This window comes from Exophiala bonariae, assembly GCF_035927105.1.
Source record: "Exophiala bonariae strain CCFEE 5792 chromosome Unknown scaffold_9, whole genome shotgun sequence".
NCBI lineage: Eukaryota > Fungi > Ascomycota > Eurotiomycetes > Chaetothyriales > Herpotrichiellaceae > Exophiala > Exophiala bonariae.
This window is the reverse complement of record NW_027042484.1, coordinates 554,175-576,355: the sequence shown is the minus strand read 5'-3', so window position 1 is coordinate 576,355 and position 22,181 is coordinate 554,175. Positions and strand designations below refer to the sequence as shown.

General features: G+C 50.2%; 10 protein-coding genes across 10 annotated transcripts; 7 read left to right on the top strand and 3 right to left on the bottom strand.

Annotated features, from left to right (window-relative positions):
• Positions 1-42: 42 nt before the first annotated feature.
• On the top strand, positions 43-1,945 carry LTR84_013030 (uncharacterized protein; the record flags this gene model as incomplete). Its single annotated transcript, XM_064856535.1, has 3 exons — positions 43-244; positions 299-607; positions 804-1,945. The coding sequence occupies 3 exons, from the start codon at positions 43-45 to the stop codon at positions 1,943-1,945; spliced, it is 1,653 nt and encodes a 550-aa protein (XP_064707711.1).
• A 909-nt stretch (positions 1,946-2,854) lies between these two features.
• On the top strand, positions 2,855-3,883 carry LTR84_013029 (uncharacterized protein; the record flags this gene model as incomplete). The annotated part of the gene is made up of 1 exon (XM_064856534.1): positions 2,855-3,883. One exon carries the CDS (start codon positions 2,855-2,857, stop codon positions 3,881-3,883), a length of 1,029 nt encoding a protein of 342 aa, XP_064707710.1.
• Positions 3,884-4,116: 233 nt separating this feature from the next.
• SSU72 (RNA polymerase II subunit A C-terminal domain phosphatase) lies at positions 4,117-5,034 on the bottom strand (the record flags this gene model as incomplete). The annotated part of the gene is made up of 1 exon (XM_064856533.1): positions 4,117-5,034. The coding sequence occupies one exon, from the start codon at positions 5,032-5,034 to the stop codon at positions 4,117-4,119; it is 918 nt and encodes a 305-aa protein (XP_064707709.1).
• Positions 5,035-6,600: 1,566 nt separating this feature from the next.
• On the top strand, positions 6,601-7,920 carry LTR84_013027 (uncharacterized protein; the record flags this gene model as incomplete). Its single annotated transcript, XM_064856532.1, has 1 exon — positions 6,601-7,920. One exon carries the CDS (start codon positions 6,601-6,603, stop codon positions 7,918-7,920), a length of 1,320 nt encoding a protein of 439 aa, XP_064707708.1.
• Positions 7,921-9,888: 1,968 nt separating this feature from the next.
• LTR84_013026 (uncharacterized protein) lies at positions 9,889-10,494 on the top strand (the record flags this gene model as incomplete). Its single annotated transcript, XM_064856531.1, has 1 exon — positions 9,889-10,494. One exon carries the CDS (start codon positions 9,889-9,891, stop codon positions 10,492-10,494), a length of 606 nt encoding a protein of 201 aa, XP_064707707.1.
• Positions 10,495-10,679: 185 nt separating this feature from the next.
• On the bottom strand, positions 10,680-11,798 carry LTR84_013025 (uncharacterized protein; the record flags this gene model as incomplete). Its single annotated transcript, XM_064856530.1, has 1 exon — positions 10,680-11,798. The coding sequence occupies one exon, from the start codon at positions 11,796-11,798 to the stop codon at positions 10,680-10,682; it is 1,119 nt and encodes a 372-aa protein (XP_064707706.1).
• A 197-nt stretch (positions 11,799-11,995) lies between these two features.
• On the top strand, positions 11,996-12,895 carry LTR84_013024 (uncharacterized protein; the record flags this gene model as incomplete). The annotated part of the gene is made up of 1 exon (XM_064856529.1): positions 11,996-12,895. The coding sequence occupies one exon, from the start codon at positions 11,996-11,998 to the stop codon at positions 12,893-12,895; it is 900 nt and encodes a 299-aa protein (XP_064707705.1).
• A 3,154-nt stretch (positions 12,896-16,049) lies between these two features.
• Positions 16,050-17,321, top strand: LTR84_013023 (uncharacterized protein; the record flags this gene model as incomplete). Its single annotated transcript, XM_064856528.1, has 1 exon — positions 16,050-17,321. The coding sequence occupies one exon, from the start codon at positions 16,050-16,052 to the stop codon at positions 17,319-17,321; it is 1,272 nt and encodes a 423-aa protein (XP_064707704.1).
• A 1,234-nt stretch (positions 17,322-18,555) lies between these two features.
• Positions 18,556-20,451, top strand: LTR84_013022 (uncharacterized protein; the record flags this gene model as incomplete). The annotated part of the gene is made up of 2 exons (XM_064856527.1): positions 18,556-19,241; positions 19,308-20,451. 2 exons carry the CDS (start codon positions 18,556-18,558, stop codon positions 20,449-20,451), a joined length of 1,830 nt encoding a protein of 609 aa, XP_064707703.1.
• A 97-nt stretch (positions 20,452-20,548) lies between these two features.
• Positions 20,549-22,142, bottom strand: LTR84_013021 (uncharacterized protein; the record flags this gene model as incomplete). The annotated part of the gene is made up of 2 exons (XM_064856526.1): positions 20,549-20,734; positions 20,793-22,142. 2 exons carry the CDS (start codon positions 22,140-22,142, stop codon positions 20,549-20,551), a joined length of 1,536 nt encoding a protein of 511 aa, XP_064707702.1.
• Between the last annotated feature and the right edge of the window lie 39 nt (positions 22,143-22,181).

Here is a 22,181-nt window from a genome sequence, read left to right as displayed (position 1 = left end):
GGTTTCTGTTGTGAATCCATTACCTTGTTACTCGTCATCGACATGCCTATCTCAAACGGTGATGCTGCCACCAATGGCACCCCTCTTCGACGAAACATCGAGAAGTTGGATTATCGAGACGCGCTCAAGGTGCTCGAGTCCGAGTACCCATCTAAAGATGGACTCGACATTCATACTCTCCTCGACTCCAGAGAGAACGGTGCCCTGACATACAATGACTTCCTCGTTCTGCCTGGATACATTGGTAGATGGCCTGCCCGTATTGAAGTTGATGAACCCTCTAACCAACTTTGATCAGGTTTTGCTGCCGCTGAAGCCACCCTCGATTCTCCAGTCACCAAACGCATCTCTCTCAAGACTCCCCTTCTCTCCTCGCCGATGGACACCGTCACCGAGGAGAAGATGGCCATTCATATGGCTCTGCTCGGCGGTTTGGGTATCATCCATCACAATTGCTCAGCCGATGACCAAGCAGACATGGTTCGAAAGGTGAAGAGATACGAAAATGGTTTCATTTCAGAGCCATTGGTTCTCTCACCAAATACCACTGTTGGAGAGGCGAAAGAGTTGAAGGAGAAGATGGGTTTCGGTGGCTTCCCTGTCACAGGTATGCTACCCCAGTTCTCACAATATTCCCGGTTTACATGATGCCCAAAACCATTTACCCTTTTATAACTTTCGTTCATCCGCAGCATGAACTTGCAATGGGGACTACAGGAGATTTCTGTCTGAATTGACCTTGTTTTCCAAACTTGACTTGCAATTTTCTAGTATAGCATTTTGCTGACAAATTGTTTGTGCAGAAACCGGTGAACTCAAATCCAAGCTGATCGGTATCATCACCACTCGTGACATTCAATTTCACCCACGGCCCGATGATCTTGTCACAGAGGTCATGACAAAAGATCTCATCACTGCACCTGCCGGTACCACTCTGGCTGAAGCTAATGCTGTCCTGCGTGATTCTCGAAAGGGCAAACTACCCATCGTCGACAAGGACGGCAACATGGTATCCCTTCTTTCTCGCTCCGATTTACTCAAGAACCTGAACTATCCACTCGCATCGAAACTCCCTCATTCCAAACAATTGATCGCTGCAGCAGCCATCGGTACTAGACCTGATGACAAGATCAGATTGCAAAAGCTCGTAGATGCTGGTCTCGATATTGTGGTCCTGGACAGCAGTCAGGGGAACAGTATGTATCAAATTGAAATGGTCAAGTATATCAAGGAGAAGTATCCCGAACTCGATGTGGTGGCTGGAAACGTCGTTACTCGAGATCAGGCAGCCAATCTCATCGCTGCTGGTGCCGATGGCCTGAGAATTGGCATGGGTAGCGGCAGTGCCTGCATTACTCAGGAAGTTATGGCTGTCGGCCGACCACAAGCTGCATCAGTCTTTGCAGTATCTTCCTTTGCAGCCCGTTTTGGAGTTCCCTGCATCGCTGATGGCGGCATTCAAAACGTCGGTCACATCGTCAAGGGCCTTGCCATGGGTGCCTCGACTGTAATGATGGGAGGTCTGCTTGCCGGTACTACTGAGTCCCCAGGCAACTACTTTGTTAGTCGCGAGGGTAAACTCGTCAAGGCATACCGTGGTATGGGCAGCATTGATGCCATGGAAGACAAGAAAGCAGGTGGAGGAGCCAAGAACTCCAAAGCCAGCAACGCAGGTACAGCACGATACTTCTCTGAAGGTGATCGACTGCTGGTTGCACAAGGAGTGTCTGGATCAGTCCTTGATCGTGGATCCGTCACCAAGTTTGTACCCTACCTGCTTGCTGGTCTTCAACACTCTCTCCAGGATATTGGTTCCAAGAGCTTGGTGGAACTCCGCGAAGATGTCATCAGCGGCAAAGTCCGGTTTGAACTCCGAACGCCCAGTGCTCAAGCAGAAGGTAACGTTCATGGATTGGATAGCTTCGACAAGAAGCTCTATTCATGAGATATCAAAAGGCGGACTGAGGATGCATAAAAGCGCGGCGACGTGGAGTTTTCAGGCGAACCCGGATAATGTCTCCGCATTGGCAGGTTGCAAATGATTGAATGATTCTTGAATGATGTTTAGATGAGTACGCTCACGCGGCAAGTAAAACAAAAACTGAGCAGGTCTTTACTCTGCTCGTAGTACATACAGACTTTAAAAGGCCTGATATAATCGAAGCCGTTTCTCTAATCTAAAACTGGTCTTCATATTTGTCTCCTCTGTAAGTCACCTCGGCGCAACACCGGGACTGGTGTTATTCCCCGCGCTCGCCTTCACCATCAACCAACCTACTCGCTCCGCTTGGAGGAGTTGTTGGAGAAGCAAGCAAATCCCATGTTCGGCTACACACGCAAACAAAATCGCCTCGGCTCAACCGCGTTTTGTCCAGCCGTCAACGTCAATTCTCGATTTCAAACCTCGATCGCGCACTCACTCCTCCAGCATCAAATTCCACTTTCCCCTTAGTCCCGTCATCCTATTCCTCGGTCCGTGGTTCGCTTCTCAAGCTGTAATCAGAAGTCGATAATAGTGCACCCCGACCTAAATACGGTCTGGCTACTCACTCCTTGTTTCCAAAACCCCCAGATGAGCATTGGTATCTCTTGTCACCCTCTCCGCCACGGAAATAGAAGTATTTTCTCTTCGACAACCATCAATAGAGGACTTTTAGATTATTTCCGATCAAGCATCCTGCAGAATCGGGTTCCATTTCCAGCTGCAGCTCTCGCTCCAACAAGAAATCATTCTAGAAGGCATCATATAAAACCAAGTCGCTCAAGACCTTGTGCTCTGCTTCTCACGCGACACAACCGCCACAACCACTCCCCCTTTTCTTCTCTAGCAATCCCACCACCACCAACAACCATCATGTCCAAATCCAAACCCAAATCCAAGTTCGAAGTCCGGCAATACTCCGAGCACAAAGCACCTGCACCAGCATCGCCCTCGGCCAGCATAATCCTCATCTCGCCAAGCAACGAGATCCTGCTCCTGCACAGGGTACAAACCTCGTCCGCGTTCCCGTCCGCGCATGTGTTCCCCGGAGGCAATCTGGAAGCCTCCGATGGGGCGCTCCCAACGAGCCCGACAGACATCAACCGACACATCGACAGCATCGCCTACCGAACCGGGGCGATCCGTGAACTGTTCGAAGAGACGGGCATCCTCCTGGCGCGGGCGTCGCGCACCGCCCCGTCGCTGCTGTCGGTGTCGCGCGAACAGCGCCAAGCAGGCCGGCACGCCGTGCACTCGTCGCAGACGGACTTCAAGACATGGCTGCGCTCGGTCTCGGCGGACGCCGTCCTCGACACCGATCGCCTGCTGCCCTTCACGCACTGGGTCACGCCGCCGAACGTGCCCAAGCGGTTTTCCACGCAGATGTACGTCTATTTCGTCGGGCTCGAGGAATTGGGCAATCCCAGCGTCAGGGCGACGGGCGATCAGATCGAGACCATGGCGCCGGAGTGGGCGAGGGCGGCGGATTGGCTGAGGCGTGCGCGGAGTGGTGAGATCATCCTGTTTCCGCCGCAGTTTCTGCTCTTGTTTTTGATCAGTGAGATTTTTGATGGGAACCTGCAGGGTGAGAAGGAGAGCGATGAGGAGATTCTGAGGAAGCGTGAGGAGTTGACGCACTTGATAGAGACGGGTGGTACGGGGGGCGGAACACCGCCGTGGAAGGATAAGTTTATCAGTCCGATTGGTGCGGCGCCGGATAAGACGAACAATCGGCAGTTGTTGAAGTTGGATCAGCCCGGGCCGGAGTTGAAGGATAGTGGTTTGAGGGGCGAGATGGATCGGGTGGTTTTCGTCAATTTCAGCAAGGAGGGCCCCCGGCAAGTTGAAGTTGCGTGGAGGAAGGATGTTCTCAAACCTGAAGGTAGGGAGGGCAAGCTGTAGATCCTTGTTGGATGGTGTTGGTGCATTTACAGCAACCTACTGATATAAGTGATTTGGGTGGATCGAATATAAATAGCATACTTAGACAGAAGAGGAGTTCACGACAAGGACTTGGAGGGCAAGAACTGCTGGAATATCAATCTCATCACCAAATTCATTGATTCATTGTGTATAACGCCCCCAGCGCCTTCGCTCAATATTATCAAAGGAGAAAGGAAATGGCTTGGGTTGTCTTATAGCCAGGATAAAGTCCACTGGGCGGGTAAATGGGGCCATCTTTCCTGCCAACTAGCCAAGATCTCAGGCACCCTCGCGTCAAAACTAAGTCTTGCAGCGCCAGTCCCGTTCTCCCAACCAGAGGCCCCATTGGCCTGGCGTTCCTGTCCTGCAGCCTCGTTGAGAGCGTTGGCCAACTCGAGTATAGCACCACCTCCGACAAGAGCTTCTTCGTGATTATCTTTGATGTCGACATTGAATACGTGTACTGGCCTGTTCAAAGGGGCTCCTCTATCCAGTAGGTTATCGACGACGGCGTCCCAGCAGCGTTCTTCGCAGGTGAATATCACATCGACGACACCGCCTTCAGCTCCGTCAGCGCCTTTATCTCCTCGTGTCAAGGCTTCCATTCGCGCGGCGCCGGCAACCCAGTCTTGAAACCGTTCCGGCCCCCACTTGATGTTGCGATTCCGATCGAGCATGTTTAATATGCCATTATTCCGATACAGCCTGGCGTCTTGAGCTTGAAGCTCGTCGAACATTTTCGTGTAGGGTGTAGTGTTGAAGTTATAAACTTGCGGCTGGGAAATGGAAGGTCCTGGCAAGCGGACGTAAGAGCCCGTACCAAAAGATATGACGGGATAGTGATGATCAGAAGTCGAGAGTCGGAGATGCGCTTCCATGCTGCGGTTGTTGTTGGATGCACAGACGGTGCAGAATTTTAGCTTGAAGCCGTTTTCTTGTTTCGTAGGAGCGGGAGTGGTAGAAGATGGGATTTCCATATTGCCATCGATGGTGGCGGCTGTACTTTGAGTCGTTAGGGGTTCTTGGACCGGAGAAGCTGTGGTTCCTGCGGGTGGTGGAGGTACTGGTGGTGGGGTTTGAGGAGTTGTAGTCCGCCCTTGAAGACGGGCAAGTCGAGGGTCGACCGACATTATGGGTCGAGAAGAATCGGTCAGGTGTCAGCTTGACATGTTACAGGCTTTGAGTACTCAATTGTCAGCGGGTCGGTCTACAGAAATTTGTAACGTGGAGATATATGATCAGGTCGAGATATCAGTTAGGTTGAGACAACCATTTAAAAGAGTCTCCTCAAAGGTGAATAGGACAGCTCCAATATTGTGTATCATCATGAAAAGGGAAAGAGGGAGAGAGGTTGAACATGAGAGTCTTACCTGTTTATTCGATGTCGACCTCGGATCCCACACCAACTACGAGTACATGTCAAAGTTGAATGTACTGAATTTGTGGTAGGGAAAACACATGGCCTTGTAAGTGGTTGACGATATTGCCCCGGAGTGGAAGGTCACGTGTATATCTTGGCAGCCTCCGGCTAACTTGCCTCCTTTCGAGTCTCGGATCTTAGTTCGATCTAGTGTTGAAACATGAAACGCTGGCGTCTGCGGCTCAACTGAAAGTGGACTCGACTGTGAGCCTGGAATTCTTCATGCCCAGATTCCGTTCTCCATTCTCCATAAATGAAGAGAACACAACGGCATCAACCATTGTGCTAATTTTGCTGCCTGTTGGCCGACAAGATAAGGCGAACTGTTGTGCTACTGTGCTCCGTACCGAGTACCTCCTCGTAGTATTCGGAATAACTGACTCGGCGGATGGCCGGCTTGAATCTGTCCGTTAGTGACTGTCGTCCTTAACTGCGCCCTCTCAGCTGGGAAACTAGGCTGAACTTGCCTCCCAAATCCCACTCCTTCGGCCTCTGGAGATCAGATGCTAGTACTACTACGAGTTACGAGTATTATTCCCAGTCGCCTGTTGTTAGGCCTCGCTCTTGTATCCTCTTGCGCTTCGAGTCCACCAGTCCTATCCGTACTTAGTACCTAAGTCGTTGACTATTCATTCGTGTTAGCCCCGTGTTCCATCGTATATGTATACAACGTCTTATTCTCATCCTTTTCAAAGACTCGTAGTCAGCATTACTCTTCTCATCAACTGTCAGTGTGTTGGTTACTCCAACCACTTGCACTGCATCGACTGGTTTCGGCCCATACTATATTTAGACCCATGCGCAATTCCAACAGAAACTCGTTCCATTTCCCGTCAAGTTCCCCAACCAGCAACGATCACTAGCAACCACATCTCCTCTACCACAATCCTTCCTGTACACAACTCATCTCCCTTCCCCCATCCGTGCAAAGTCGTCTCTGGCTAAGCGCGCACTGCGGTGCCACCCACCTCTCATCTCTTCAATTCAATTCCATCTTGCACTTCACTCCTCCGCTGCCGCTTTCGCAGATCGAAAGAACCGACCTAAGCGAATAATATCCACCAAGCGCCTACAGGCTGCGAGCATCAACTGCGTACCCTTCTAGCCGCCCTATTCAGCTCAACCCTCTGCACACGCGCTCCCTAGTTCGAGTCTCGACCATTATTCTCCTCTCCTCGATTACAGTCCTTCCTTTGTCATCTGCCATCTCTGGCGACCGCTCTTTTCGTTCTTTCCATTGCTTATCATGGCCGCCATAACAGCCTCACCACCCACCATGTCACCGCCTCTCGCTGCGACAAACACCACCACTTCCTCATTACCTCCCTTAATCACAGGCACTCCTACCCCACGGAGGACCAGTTCTCAGAGACCGACATCGTATGCCGAACGTCGCATGTCGTCTTACTCTACTGCATCAAGGGGCTCTCAACCTCAACATCAATCGCGACCAGTCTCCCACGTCTTCCCTGCCTTTCATTCGAGTCTACCCTACACGTTAGTCAGAGACTTTGCCTATCTAACGACTCATCCTCTCCACTATGGACCACCTCCTATACCATCAGGCATGTCCACCCCAGCCAGCGAGTCCAGAAGATTGTCTGATCCTGCAGTCTCCACATGGGAGGATGGACGAGGCCAATGGTCGGCAACGCCACCATGGATATCCGAAATCACACACTCTCTGGCTCAACGGGATCGCTTACCAGCCATGACGTTCAATGACGGAGGTCCACCATACAGCGAAGACGACGACATTCAATCCCCGATTGTCACTACGAGTCGGCACAAAAAGCACAAGTCAAATGAAAGGGGAAGATCACCCGGGGCTGCAGGTCCCAACCGTGGTGTTCTCGTCGGTGCAGCAGGTCATCAAGAGGAATTAAACGGCCCCGGTGAAGCGGTCGAGACTTATGAGAACCATAACCTGAGATTTCCTCGACAACCTCAACACCGAGACTCCAACTTTGCGAAGCCACTGCAAAGAAATGCATCACCTGTAATTACCACCGAAGAACCTGTGTCGGAAGATGACTTGTCAGAGGCCGATGATGATGCGCGCTTCTCCAAGGATTATTCATTCACGATCGCAAGTCCCGATGAAGAAATGCACGGGAAAGCGGTGGCACTGTTCGACTTTGAAAGTGAACATCAAAACGAATTGGCACTCAAAGAAGGCCAGATAATTTTAGTGTCTTATCGACATGGACAAGGCTGGTTGGTGGCAGAAGATCCCCGGACTGGTGAGAGTGGACTGGTTCCTGAAGAATTCGTCAGACTGGTTCGGGATATTGAGGGTGGTCTTCATGGACTCAACTTGGTGACACTAGACAATGACGGTGGTGCAGATGGCGTGGTCAGTCCAATCTCGGGCGAACCAAGCTCGATGACCACTCCGACGGCCAATAACCACGAATTTCCACATCATGCATTCAAGCCCAGCACTGGGAGCAACCCAGCTGAGAAACATCCACCTGTTCAGTCCAAATTCAGCACCAGCAGTCGAGATTTTAGTCCATATCCCTTACCAGGCAAAGGGGACGATAATAGCGCTACGACACCCACGGCCACTACACAGCCTGATATTACAAGTTGACATGATGTTTGGAGGGCAGCCAGAATGTGGCCGCTTCGGAATATATCAAGTATTGATTATTCTCTAATGTTGTATGAACAATGGCTGATGAACAAAATTATTCCCCCACCCTTGATCAGCATCTAGGCATGGAAGATTGCATCTCCATCGTTTTAGATGAAGAACTTTCAATGCAAATCATGAGCATGTTTTGGCCACTGGACATAGTGGACTGGCAAACAATTTTCCTCCATCGAATCGTGACCCTGAGCTTGTTGCCGTAGGTTATCTTGAGACCCTGAATCGTGATCTCATTGAATTCTATTCTAGCTTTATGAGGGTTCTCCGGACACCCCTTTCACAAGATTGTGTACTGCGGGCCGTACCTGGACCAGTATCTTTTATTGTGGATTCATTTTACGTATATCAGGTCTAGTAGGTAAAGAATGGCTCTAGCCATGCTTCTTGAATCTTCAGCATCCTACACAACGTATATTGATATCAAGCAAGCAACGCAACGACGACCGCCATGACCATTAAGAGAGTTCAGGGTTTTCTGGCACCTGCATTCATGCCACCGTCCTATCGGTACCGAGTACCAGTACCCCAAGGGCTTGAGCGATGGCGCCGCTGTCAATCTCTCCTGATCTTTTCTCGGCCAGAAAGCCACTACAAAAACCCACCCCGAATCATCTGATCGTCACAGTTAGTTACAGTACCTAGGTATATATCGGTTTCTATGTCCAAGAAGTCTGCGCCTTGCTTGATGTCTCTGGATATCTACCGGCCTTCTGCATGAAGCAATGATCATCAAGATCTCTCGTCAAGTGTTTCCTTCACTATGGTTAAAGTTGCTCACAAAACGTGTCTGCTGGGGGTCTCAGGGGCCACTGGCACCCACTGGAACAGATCCAGAGTATGAACATCATCAAGGCCAATTTGCCAATCCGAGTCCTCAGATCGCAAGACCCCTGTCATGTCAACGCCACAGTCTTCCGTCCATCGGCCAACGTCCGATTCGTTCAAGCCACAGTAACTCCTGCCGCCTTCACTGCATTTCTCGTGACTATGACGTCTGAGGCTGATAGGAGCCTCCCACTGCACTCAAGTTTTAACCAACAAACTTGAACCTTTCTCACAGACCGTTATCGGCTCCAATTTTCAAGTCCGTAGAGGTCTCTACGAGTATTGGTCTTACATGGATGATCGACAAGCCTGGTTCCATGTTTTTCGTGCATATTATCCTTCGCTAACACGAAACGTCTTACTGCTAATGCCTTGGGCTCTGGTCAATTGCACTTTGTCGTTACGGTGGCCCTCAGTCCCTGCGTCGCTGCCAATGCTGTCTTGACTGCTTGAGGAATGAGGTGAGTGATGTTAGTCGAATGCACCGCCACAATGAGATCCTTCATCTACAAGAAGGATGATTCTTGGGAAGTACATATTTCCTTGCTTTCCACGAGTTTTTGCTATTATCGTGAAATTAGTCAAACGCTTTTTGGGCGGTGAGCTGTTTTGATACTGCTTCTCCATTGTCGGTTATAACATCCTTACCAAACCCTTGACTAGATATGCTGTGTTGACCCCAGCGAGCCTGTGAAGCGTGTACGACTACACGCCGCTTTGTCGAAAGTGCTTCTAGTTTCACCTGGCAAGCTATCTACACAGTAAACTCTCGGAGTCTGAAACATATCTTTTCGACAGCGACAAAGGATATCGGAGTCAACCACCGAAGCCTTATAGCGCTCGTTATCACCCCACGAATCAAGTACTTGAGGTCTGGCTAGTCATTTACTGTGGAGAAAACCGATCACGAAACGGACCCTCTGGATTCAACAAGAAAGACCGGTACACAGTCCACTGTGGTCCATACTCGGCCCAGTTCTAACTTAGCAGAAGGCAATCAAAGTCATCCCCAACGACGGCATCCAATTGCAAACACCCTCTCGGTCGAAACGCACTAAGAGGACAAGCTCAAACACGCCAACAATGCGCATCCCACTCTTCAAGCGCGTCATCATTGCGCTCCTGAACATTTTTTTCCCACCCCTTGCGGTCGCCCTCCTCTGCGGGCCCAACGAAGACCTAGTTTTGAACTGCGTGCTCTTCTGCCTGGCCGTCATTCCGTCTCACGTCCACGGCTTCTACATATCCCTGACATATTTCAACCGCAAGCGGCGCGCGCGTCGAGGCGTCTATCCCGGCGCCAAGAAGTCCGGCATCTGGTCCGAGAAAGTCAACACCGGTGGCATCGGACGCCGCGAGGCCGAGAGGCTGAAGTACGAGAAGGAAGAGGAGAAACGGCTGGCCAAGGCGGCCAAAGCCGAGAGGCCCAGTAGCCTAGGAAGGATGCTTAGTGGGTTGAGCACGCCGAGGAGCGAGACCAGCCGGGTCGTCGAGGAATGGGATGATGGTGGTTCCCCCGGTGGGTTTTACAAGGAGTATGAAGACGATGCGTCGGAGAGGGTAGGTGTGCAGAACCGGAGGAGTACCGGCATGGGGTCTCGTCGATCGTCTGGGAGGGGAATGCCGCGCACGAGTCATCGTGCGAGGAGGGAGAGGCCGAGGTATTATGATGATGAGGTAGATTATTGAGTTGAGGACATACATATATGAGTCGCCAAAGGGAAGTTTACTTTTACAGGGGTCAATTGTAGGCTTTGTGGTAAATACCTATGTTTACATGGATTGAGTCTACTGGATACTGATCAGCATATATATTTGAATTATGGCCTAACTGGATTTTGTACATGTGTATAGATATTCTAACAAGCGGCCATCTATCTATGTCCACTGACCATCAAAATCGCACTGCCCAGCTGTCGCCTAATGTCCTCATTCTCCACGTCATGCGTATCTTCGACCTCGCCCCACATGCCGGTCTGCCACCTGACTTCCAGACTCGACGCCTCAGCGGCCTCCTCGATGCCGAAGCGCTTCTCCGACCCGCGCTGCAAATGCCGGAACTCCTCGCTCCACTCGATCAGCAACCGCGCCCCGACCAGCAGACTCTTGCCGGCGAGCACCGCGCGCTCCAGCGCCGCGAGCTCGTAAGCGGGCAGCCCAGCGATCCAGCCGCGGATAACGCTGCGAGTCATGTCCGACTGCTTTATGGGCATGATGCTGGCTTCGTCAAGGATCGGCTTGAGCTCGACGCCGGGCCACACAGTCGTGGTGAGGAAGCTGATGATGGGCTTGGCCATGCGGATCTGAATGCCGCGCAGCGACTCGGTCCGGTCGACGTGCATCTCGACCTGTGCGGCGTTGTGCAATGTGTGTTCCGGCGCCCAGCAGAGGATCGTGTCTGTATCGAGGTATCGCATCATGACGGTGGTGATCTCGTCGCGCGCTTTCGTGTCACCTTTTGCTTCGGCTTCGAGGAGGTCCTGCGCCCGTGCCACCATCGAGGTCATCGGGATGTTGTGGTTCTTCAGTGCCTGTTGCGCTGATTCGAGGAGATCCCATTCAATGGCTATTGCGTGAGCGAGATGGGGTTTTGATCTTGGGATTGTGATGATGGATTTGTTCGGTGTGCGGACTGGTCGTGCGTCGAGGTGAATTTGGTACCCTTCGGGGACTTCCTTGACGTGGACTTCTTTCCAGAATCTTTTCTTCAGTGGGCTTGATTTCCCCCCTGCCTGCGCTCCCCGTAGCTCTTTGCCTTTCTGGAGGAGTTCGGCTTTCCGCCGCCGCTCATCTATTCGTTCTCCGTATTGAGAGGGTTGAGGCACTGGCGCCGCGGGAGGTGGTCCTGCTGCGGTGATGGGTAGAGCTGTTGCATGTTGGGTGGTTGTGGAGGATATTGATCGGAAGCACGGCTGTGCGAGTCGTCCAATTGAGGAATGAGGTCGCCTAGACCTTATCGCGTACGACGTAGTACGTATAATTGTAGTCCGCATCCTTATATGAGATTTTGAGTTGTTCAGGTGATGTTGATTGTTGGTCGAGGTTCTTTTGATGATGTCCAGAAGGAAGCGCGGATTTATGAATGCCAAGGTTTCTTATATCCATCGCAACTTGCCCGACAAAAAAGTTGCATCTCGAGACTGAATGTTCGCTGCACCGCCATAGACGTCGTAGATTTTCCCAACTCGTCATGGCAAAGGTTCCTCGAGAAGTGGGTGGCTGCATAGCCTTGCCCATAAATCTACCGGTCACGACATCTTTCCCTCATGAAACGAAACACTATCTATACCTGCGCCCTCACGACCCCAAAATCCCCGATGAAGAAACACCGAGGTCACTATTCTTGATCAATATCCCCGTCACTACCAATATCTATTCCTTGAGGCACCTGTTTACCACGCAGTTGGAGGGAGGGAGGGTAGAAAGCGTCCATTTTGCAGAGAAATCTCCGGGCCAGACGAGCACGGCAATCACAAAGTCTAGCCGCAAGAGGAAGCGAATGACAGCCGAAGAACTTGAAGCTGGATTGGACAACTATTGTCTACCGAAGACGTTCGATTCGGAAATTCATCCGACGGGGTCTACAGCTATTGTGGTGTTCGTTGACCGAGCGAGCATGGAACTTGCTCTCAAAGCCGCGCGCCGAGCAGTAAAGTCTGGCGTCGAACTCAAATGGGACGATCCAGAAGAGTCTACTCCTCAATTCGGTTTGATGAGATATGAGCATCATAAACATCTACAGTTCCCATCGAGAAAAGAACTGCTTAGGAGCGTCAACGGCTTCATGACAGCATATGCACAGATGGAAGACGCAAGGGCTAAGGAGAATGCGAAGAAACGACAGATGCCAGATGAGGATGGCTTCATTACAGTCACCCGTGGTTCCAAGGGTGGTGCTCGTGCGGAGGAGATCAAAGACCTTGCCGAGAAACATAAGGAGAAGAACAAGGGTCTCGAAGATTTCTACAGGTTCCAAATGCGCGAGAAACGGAAAGAACAGCATTATGAGATGCTAAAAAAGTTTGAGGACGACAAACGGAAAGTAGAAGAAATGAGACATCGACGTGGAGCGCTCAAGGTTGGTTCCTAGAATGTATTGTCTTTAAGAGACGAGCTGATACAGTGCCAAGCCCGAGTTCTGAAATCCACAACGACATATTTTGATAGCAAGGTGAGTAACCTGTTCCAATCACTTCCCAATATATGATGAGGCCGCTGGGGCCAGAGGAACCATCGCTTGGCGTCTGTGTTTCAAACCACAAACCCCGATGCAATGTCTAAACAAACCAGCCATATTATCTTCTCAATATTGCCTGAAGCCAAATCTATACACGACCTTTGACGCCCTTTCCCTGGCATTGGGCCTAAAGCTAACTCAGCATCACAGGTTGCAGGCTAGCAATTACGTTACGTTAGTTGCTCGATCACGATCAAAGTAGTGAGAGAACGGTGCTCCAACCACAACTGCCCTTTTCGTGGTCCAGGTTGTCGAGCAGGACTTCCCAATGAGACTATTGAGTCGACCCTCGCTTTGGTAAGCGGAAAATTCTGTCGCTGTGCCATTATCTGGTCCTAGTCATGCGCCGAGTGTCTGACGTAGAAAAGCTGTCCGATTCATATGCAGTGCGCGAGCACGTCTGTCCTGGAAACAATTTTTGTTGTCAGCCCGGGACATCACATAGCTTGGCGAAGAAATGCCGTACCGCATCAGAGGTGTGCTTGTTGGCAGCATCCATTTCCATATGAATGGGCAGAATTGCAATGGGAAAGTGAGCTGGTTCATGGAACCCTGTACACTTGTCAAGATTTCACGTCAGCCGGCAGCTGCGGAAAGAAGAAATGCCAATTACAGTAATGGGATGGCGCTGAAAGAAAAAACCAACTCCGGCACATAATGTTGCGAACTGGCTTGGCCGAATGTCACCAACGGTCCCAAGTGTGATTCTGACGCCGAGGAGAACTAGTCATCATGGCCTTTGTGCTTTGATTTATGGCAGCCTGCCACAGTGCAGCGCATCGCTCAAAATTGGTTGCATTCACCGAAATGGACGGATGATGATTAGGTGTATCACACCTGCACAAGACGAAATATGCAATTCTCGGGGCAGGAAATCAAAACAACCTGGAGTATCAAGGAAGAGATCGCGATTGGTCAGGTTTCACTCTGGGAAGAGTGAATGTGGTGTTGTCTGATGTGAGCTTGGCCACCACGAACAGTATCAAGAATTCGGATCTTGATTGGATCGTGAAAAAACGACTTGGAGCGTGACATATTTTGCTACACTCACAGTCTCACAAGTGCCGATATTCGTGCGACTTCTTCAGATGGCACCGACAGTGGCTATCGCAAAGTTGTCGAGTTGGTGTTGGATGAGTCTGTGCTGCGTATGAAATCCTGTAGGACGCATGAGGTTACCGGAATGCATTCACACCTACAGAGTCGGGTCAGGGCATCCAACAGTCATGGTTCACAGTAGATCTCAAGAGATTGGATGATTCAGTATAGCGCCCCCTTGGTTTCTGGTTTTCGATTTCTGGGAGGCCTTGCGGGGTGCATGAAATATGCCTTAGATACCCATTGATGCCTAAATCTAGGATTGGTGTTTCGAGGAGTCTGGGGATGCATCAACAAGCAATTGGCCCATAGATGCAGCGAGCAAGTTTGAACTTACGAAGCCACTCGAATAAACAGATAACCTTACTCTGTCTCAGGTTATTTTTGGGACCGCCGTTGTTGTCTCCGTCTCGTCACGCTACTCTTGCTTAATGGCGGGTTATTACCACATATGGCCATATCGAAAATGGAACGGGTGATCAGTATAGGGAGTCCGCGGGACACCGGAAGAACCACCTAGGCACCAATCCTAGTAGTATACCCATCTCGATCGGGGTTGAATGCGAAGGTCTACGTTTACCCCTGTTTGAGAAGTCGCTAAACTGTTCAAAAGTCATTGAATGACCAATTGATGGTCTCCGCCAATGAGTAAGACGATGCAAGACTAATCCTAGGAAGACGCGGAATACTAGAAGCACAAAGAGTAACCAATGGTAAAGAAACTCGCCATCGCTGTTTCGTCACTGCGTAGGGAAAAGTGCGCATGGGTGAGCAGCTGACTATTGCAGAGTGCAAAAAGGGTGTGTTACGCAGTTCGGAGTATGGTTGAGCCTTGTAGCTGGAGCCTGGTAATTGCCGGTAGAAGCCCAGGTTCGAATGGGAGAATGAGAAAGTGGCACGATTGGTCATAGGGGAAGACATCTCCATACTCCTCTTTTGGGGTGCATTTCGGTAGCTTGAGATATTCATAGCCTCGTGGAGTCCGATTAAACATCCCGAGTCAATGGTTCTTTCGTAAATTATTGCCACGACGTCAGTAGAGGACAAATCAATGGTGGCGTGGTTGATGTCTCAATTGCCGTGGAAATAGGTAATCCGATAGGCGAGGTATAGCCTCGGAGCCTTGTCTCTCAACTGATCAATAAGCGGTTAGGAACTGAGGATGAGTCAAGAAGGAGAGTGCTTGTTGGGTGGTAGTGGCGGTGTAATAATGGTGCTGGTGAGGTCACACGAGTGAGGGTTTTGGTACGTTGCATGGGAAGGGACGACTGCTGCCAAAAATAAAGACAAATAGTGCGAAGCATCACGTGCAGACTGACCAATCAATGGGCTGCAGAAGCAAATAAGCATTGGATCCACCATTTGAAAGCAAGACGGCCATGTGGCAGCCGCGCACAACTGACTTCCCGTTCTCGGGTCAAGTGGAAGGAACGAAGGCCGAGATAGGTATAGTTGAATGTCTCTGGCTGCGGCTTTTCTTTGCTGCACGACTCAGCCTTCCCTTCCACTGTTTTCCCCTATCACCTTCACCGTGTGCATATGCCATCAGCATCACAACACCTGGACCAATTCTCCGATCGGATCACACTCTCTTGCCATCCACGCATCCAATGAAGCAATGCTACCACCATCTACACCCTTCCATATGCATGTGGTCAGCAATGTCTCATCCATCATGAGCTCGTGGCTCCTAGGTATAAGTAATCCCATGCATCTTCATCATGTAGGTCCATCTTGGTTTTTCCATCATCATCAAATCAGATATAACAACCCATCTAACCAACAACACTCGCTTTCTTTGCTTTCGCAAACACACACTCGCTTCTCCTTGAGATACATTCGCCTTGCTTAAACATCTTCCTTGAACCTCTTTATAGCAAATCCCCTCGTGTCAGAGAAGAAACGCTCAATGCACTCATCACTTTCGTTGCTCATCGCCGCCCTTGCTGGCACTTCTGTGGCACTTCCATATGCCGAGAATTGGGGCAACGGCACGACTACCAGTACCACCACCACGGCCATAACCACCACTTCTTCGACCACATCATTGTATTCGACCTCAAGCTCTTCTTCGGTTTCATCCAGCAGCTCATCCAGCACAAGCACATCCACAACAACCAAGTGGGGTACTAGCTCGAGCTCAAGCTCCACCACTTCTCCATCCACCTCAAGCTCAAGCTCTACCACCAAATGGACCAGCTCGACGTCAGTGCCTTCGACATCGACCACCAAGTCAACCAGCTCTTCTAGTACTTCTAGCAGCTCGAGCTCAACTACCAGCAAGCCCCATACCAAGTGGACCAGCACAACTGTCTCCAGTACAACCGCCAAGCCTACAACTACCGACATCTGGACGACCATCACTGTCACTGACTGGATTACTAAGACATCATTTGTGCCTTGCTCTACTGCTATTGCAACTCAATCTGGAACCACCTACTACTCCACTTGGTTGACCACTCAGTATTTCACTACCACGACTTGCTATCCTGTTGCAACTCACTATCCTCATCCACCTCCAGTCACAACCATTAAGCCAACAACCACCGTTGCTCCTCCCCCACCTGTCACCGTCATTCCTCCTCCACCAGTCAACACTTGCCCAGTTGTAACAAAAACCGTGACTGTCACCGTCAATCAACCAGCACCAACTGGGTCTGGGTCTGGAACATACTATCCTCCTGGTCAATGCCATCAATGTCAAACTATCACTTATGTTGACGTTTGGGGATACGTTGTAACTATTGCTATTCCAGCTCCTCCAAAGCCCACCACAAGTACCACCAGCAGCGTGGTCATCACCACCACCACTACTAAGCCACATCACAGCAGCTCCACTGCCAGCTCTACAAAGTCCACGAGCGCAACTTCGTCTACCAAGAGCAGCTCCTCCAGCTCCACTTCCACATCATCCAGCTGGACTACCAAGAGCACCAGCACCAGTGCCAGCTCTACTTCTACTTCTGCCAGCTCAACAAAGACTACCAGTACCGCGAGCTCAACATCAACCTCGTCCTGGGGTCCTAGCTCGACGTCAACCTCGTCCTGGGGTCCAAGCTCGACGTCAACCTCGTCATGGGGTCCCAGCTCGACAACTACCACAGCTGCAACCACTACCAGTGTCGCCACCACGACAAGCGCAGCTAGTAATCAACAGCCAACAACATGGGCCAAGTTCTAAACAAGAATGACTCATCTCAGTGCCATAAACTCTCACAGCACTTCCGGTTCTTACACTCCTTTAAACGATGATACGAAGAAACATGTATCCAATCCTTTATACATAACCTAATGTTTTCTTTGAATATCATCATTGGGTCGGCATAGCGTTCTAGCGCTTGATATCCCACTGGGATTGGATTTATACTACCAGGCATAGCGCGGACATTGGGTTGAGATATATAGCATAACATACACTTAACAGTAATACAAACAAATTGAAAATACTCAAAGTATTGAATTTGCTGATTCATGATTATGTTGACTTCTCAACTTGAACCTTGCGCCTGCGCTTATAGCCAACATCAATCAAACTAGGATAATCCATGCGCAATGGTCGATAGAACATGTGCTATGTGAAAGATATTACGATCCCGGCACGATCCAAGGGTTTCATCGAAATGTGTAAGTTAAGTTGCCTGAGTCTCCACCCCCACATGGGGCTTAACAAGGGATTACGAAAGCCTGGCGAGCGAAAGCTGCTCGGGTCTATTATGGGGTCGTAGAAATTTGATCGGAGGTGAAATACTGAAACAGGAAGTGCATTCGATTCAATTTATGGGGACTTCATGCTAGTTTCTCGCAGCATGCCCGTTGGTCGGTGGGACGTCCATCACACCCTTCCTGGTAGTTTAAGCATCGCTGGTATGAAACAGCTAAGTTAGCTACGTCTACGCCCGAAGTATAAACTGCTTGCGAAACGAAACGGGATCTGGCTACTGATAGTTGTCATTGGTTGCAGCTTTGTCTATTCCACCGTTGTGGACCTGACGGGATGCTTAGAGCGAGAAAATGCCTACATCGTAGGCAATTGCTGATCGGCGATAATTGCAAGCGACTATTCAAGCTCTAACTAATGTGTCTGGAATTCTAGAATAAACTTGGCTTTGTGAGGTCATCTCAGACGACTTGTCTTGGCTGTCGTACCATATCCAAGATTCCTGGACGGCAGGTGTTTCATTGCAGTGGTCTCGCTTGGGCTGAGCCCCATATCTAGATAGTTAGGCCCGGCTGTACGCCTTAGGTCCAAGCCTCTGGCTTGAGATCAATAAAGAGGCAACCAACAGGTTGAAATTTTGTACACTCCATCAGGTCATCCAGACCATACTCTGGAACACAACCGCTTGTGGTATTCTCCCAACCCAAGGTCCCGTACATCGAGAAAACCACCGGCCAGCTACATCCAGACTCTAACCATGGCTTCAACTATCAACGAGGCGGAGAATGGATTGGCAGACCTGGGCCCCAAAGATGCCAAGTCAGCCGGAACTGCAGACATCGAAGTAGAAACACCTGTGTTGATAGTTGGTGGAGGACCAGTGGGAATGCTGCTTGCATACGCCCTGTCAGCGTACCATGGCCAGCCATGTGTTCTGGTAGAGCAGTCCCCTACGACGACGACATATCCCAAGATGGAACTCACACAAGGACGCGCCATGGAGATCTACCGCTGGCTGGGACTGGCCGACGAGCTGAGAGCACTGGGCGTCCCAGAATCCGAACATCTGGATGAGGTGATTTCCACGGGTCTCGGAGAGGACGGGCACATCATCACGGTGTGGAAGCGAGACAGCCCCGCCGAGATACGCCGCAAGAGCGAGAGATTAAACGACGGCACTCTCCCTCGCGAGCCTTATTTGCGTTGTCACCAGATCCCCATTGAGAAGTGGTTGAAAGAGAAAATCTCCAAGGAGGAGAAAGTCGCCAGTTTCTGGGGTTGGAAATTCCTTGGATTGGACGAAAAAGACACCGAGGTGATCAGTGAAGCCATGGATGCCAATGGAAGGAAGTTGAAGATCAAGAGTGCTTATGTTGTTGGATGCGATGGCGCGGGAAGTATCGTAAGACGCAGTGCCGGTCTTGAGGGACCTAGGACTGACCTGTAAGTTGTCATTCTGGCTTTTTTGCCTTCTACGAAGTACAAATGTTCACCAATCATTCCTTCTAGGGCGATACATATGGCTTTCATTCATTTCGAATCAACAGATTTCGACATCCTCCATTCACAGGGGAAATTTTGGCATCTCCTGATGATGGGTGGCTCCATTATTGTCGATCAAGGCGCAGGAATTTGGACACTTCATAGAATCGTCGCCCCTGGGGTCGATGATGCTTCCGAGGAAGATCCTCTCAGCGTGATAGCCGAGGTTGTTGGCGGACTGTCTGGGCCACGTCCCATCAATGTCGATCGAATTCTTGTCCAGGGTAAATGGGGCACTCTACTGTCGATCGCATCGGGGTTCAGGTCTGAAAAGGGCCGAGTCTTCTTGACAGGGGATTCAGGTACGTTTTTGACTGCTAATGGGAAGATGACCTCGACTGACAAGGCGAAAGCACATCCACTATCACCCATGGGCGGCCATGGTCTCAATACCGGGATCTGTGACTTGTGGGACATAAGTTGGAAGCTTGCAGCTGTGTTGTCTGGTTGGGGTGGTCCGCGGCTACTGCACTCGTATGATATTGAGCGAAGACCAATCGCTCTCGCCAATGCAGCAATGGTGAACAAGGCGGCTGTAGAGGTCGCGGTGCCAATATTGACTGCAGCGGATCGTGTTGGAGCTGCACAACTCACAGCGAAGGACGAAGCAGGCCAAAGGACTCGGGATGATCTGGCTAAGGAAGCTGATCAAGGCCATTGGCTTCACAATCAGACCAACAAGCTACTTGGGTATCGGTACAATTCTCCGATCATAATCCAAGACGAAGATGGAACAGCTGCCCCTGTGAGCGAAGATGAAATCACAAAATATCTTCCGACAAGCTGGCCAGGCGGCCGTCCTCCCCATGTCTTCCTCGCTGATGGTAAGACGAGCATATTTGACTTGTTTGGCAAAGGATTTAGTCTGGTCGACTTTTCAGCTAGTGGCCAGCTGGGAAAGATCTTCTCCTCGGCCTCCAGTCAACTATCAGTGCCGCTAGAGGTCATACACTTGCCTCAAGAGCGACATGTGCGAGATCTATGGGAGCGAGATGTCGTGCTCGTTCGACCGGACGGACATGTTGCCTGGCGCTCAACCAATTCAGAGGAACAGAGCTTAGACATTGAAGCGGTCACGGCTGTTTTGAACCAAGTGAGAGGGATGGTGTAATCATGACAGCAGGAGCCAAGTGAACGTCTGGCTTGATTATGGACTGACTTTTGACAGTGTATTGACTGTGACCGAAAAAGATATCCCGAGCTCTAAGTCATATCTTTGGTTTGACCCAGACCTGGAAACCTACTGGCTTGACAAACCAGTAATTCATCGTCTTCCAATTATCACCCATCATATCTAGTTCGAAATCGAACTTATGCACAAATTCAGGAATTAGTTTACACATCTCCAATGTAGAAATATGTCGTCCTAGACAAGTTCTCGAACCAAGTCCAAACTATATAGGTCAGTATATGATCAACCAGCAGCCAGATAAGCGGTAAATGGGGACGTACCGGTAGATAATTAGCTTCCATTTTCTGATATTGTTCCCCTTTCTCTTTCTCGACTTCTAGCCATCTCTCCGGCCGGAAAACGTTCACGTCTGCTCCAAAAACGCTTGGATTATAGTGGGCGACCCAGCTATTGAGACCAACAACACTGCCCGCTGGGAATTGATGACCAGCAATGTATGCTCCACCTTCAGGAACAACACGCCAAAGCGGTAGACCAGTTGCAGGATGCAGACGGAGGGCTTCTTTGATAACTGCCAAAAGATAAGGCATGGATTGAGATTCTTTGAAAGTGAGACATTCGCTGGGTGTTTCCCTCCTCAACTGATGCTCCTTGATCTCCTTCCTCAACTTCGCCAAAGTTGACGGGTGCTTGACCAAGTTATAAAGACAACTTGACAGAGACACGGCTGTTGTGTCGCTACCTGCAACAATATTGCTTAATCCCATCATGAATATGTGGTATGGGGTTACCCGTTGGGGATCACGCTCATGGGCATCAGAAAGCTTGTCGAGGAAATCCTGTGGTGCGCTCTCATCATCGCCACGGGTCTGCTGCTTCTCACCCTTTTTGACTTCCGTCCGTGCATGGTTCCTCTCTGTGATTTTCTGCTGGACAAATCTCATGAGGAAGGTCCGGCCTGCGGCGCCAGAGCCAGGCAATTTTTCCAATATGGCAAAGAGAAATGGGTGTGCCCAGGCATATATGCCAACCAAAGTCGAATAAACCATTGAGTTGTCCAAAGCGACAAGTGTTCCATTAACGTCTTCACCATTATCGAGGAAACCGAACCTCTCGGAATAGGTGATGTCTCCCATCACATCGAAAGCATAGCACTGAAACCAATGAGCCATGTCGACCGACTTGTCAGACGAGCTGAAAGATTTCATCTTCTTCAGGAAAATATCCATGCATTCTTCAACATAAGTTTCGTAAGACACCAATGAACTCATGCTGTAGAGATTTTGGAACCTCTTGCGCGTTTCAGCGTGTCGCTTCATGTCTCGATCGGGAAATAAGGTCCAGCGATCTGGGCTCGGGTGCTTCCAACCTTCATACCAATCGCTCTTCGCGAATTTAGATCCAATACCATAAACAGCTTTGTCAGGCTCACTGATTGAGTACATGTTGGGAGCAACTCGGACAATGGGACCATATTTGGCATGTAATTCGATGTTCTTGTGGTGAAATTGACCAGATCGTACATGCATGAAGTACCATACGCGTGTGAAACGAGCTATCCATGGCCCTGGTATGGACTTCAGCGGAGATGTTAGATGACAATATATCGAGTAAACGAGGTACGCTGCCAAAACCAGGCCAATGGACAGTACCGTCAGACTGTTCGGCATGGTTGACAGGATGTTCAAACTGGCTGTGGTTGTTTGAAA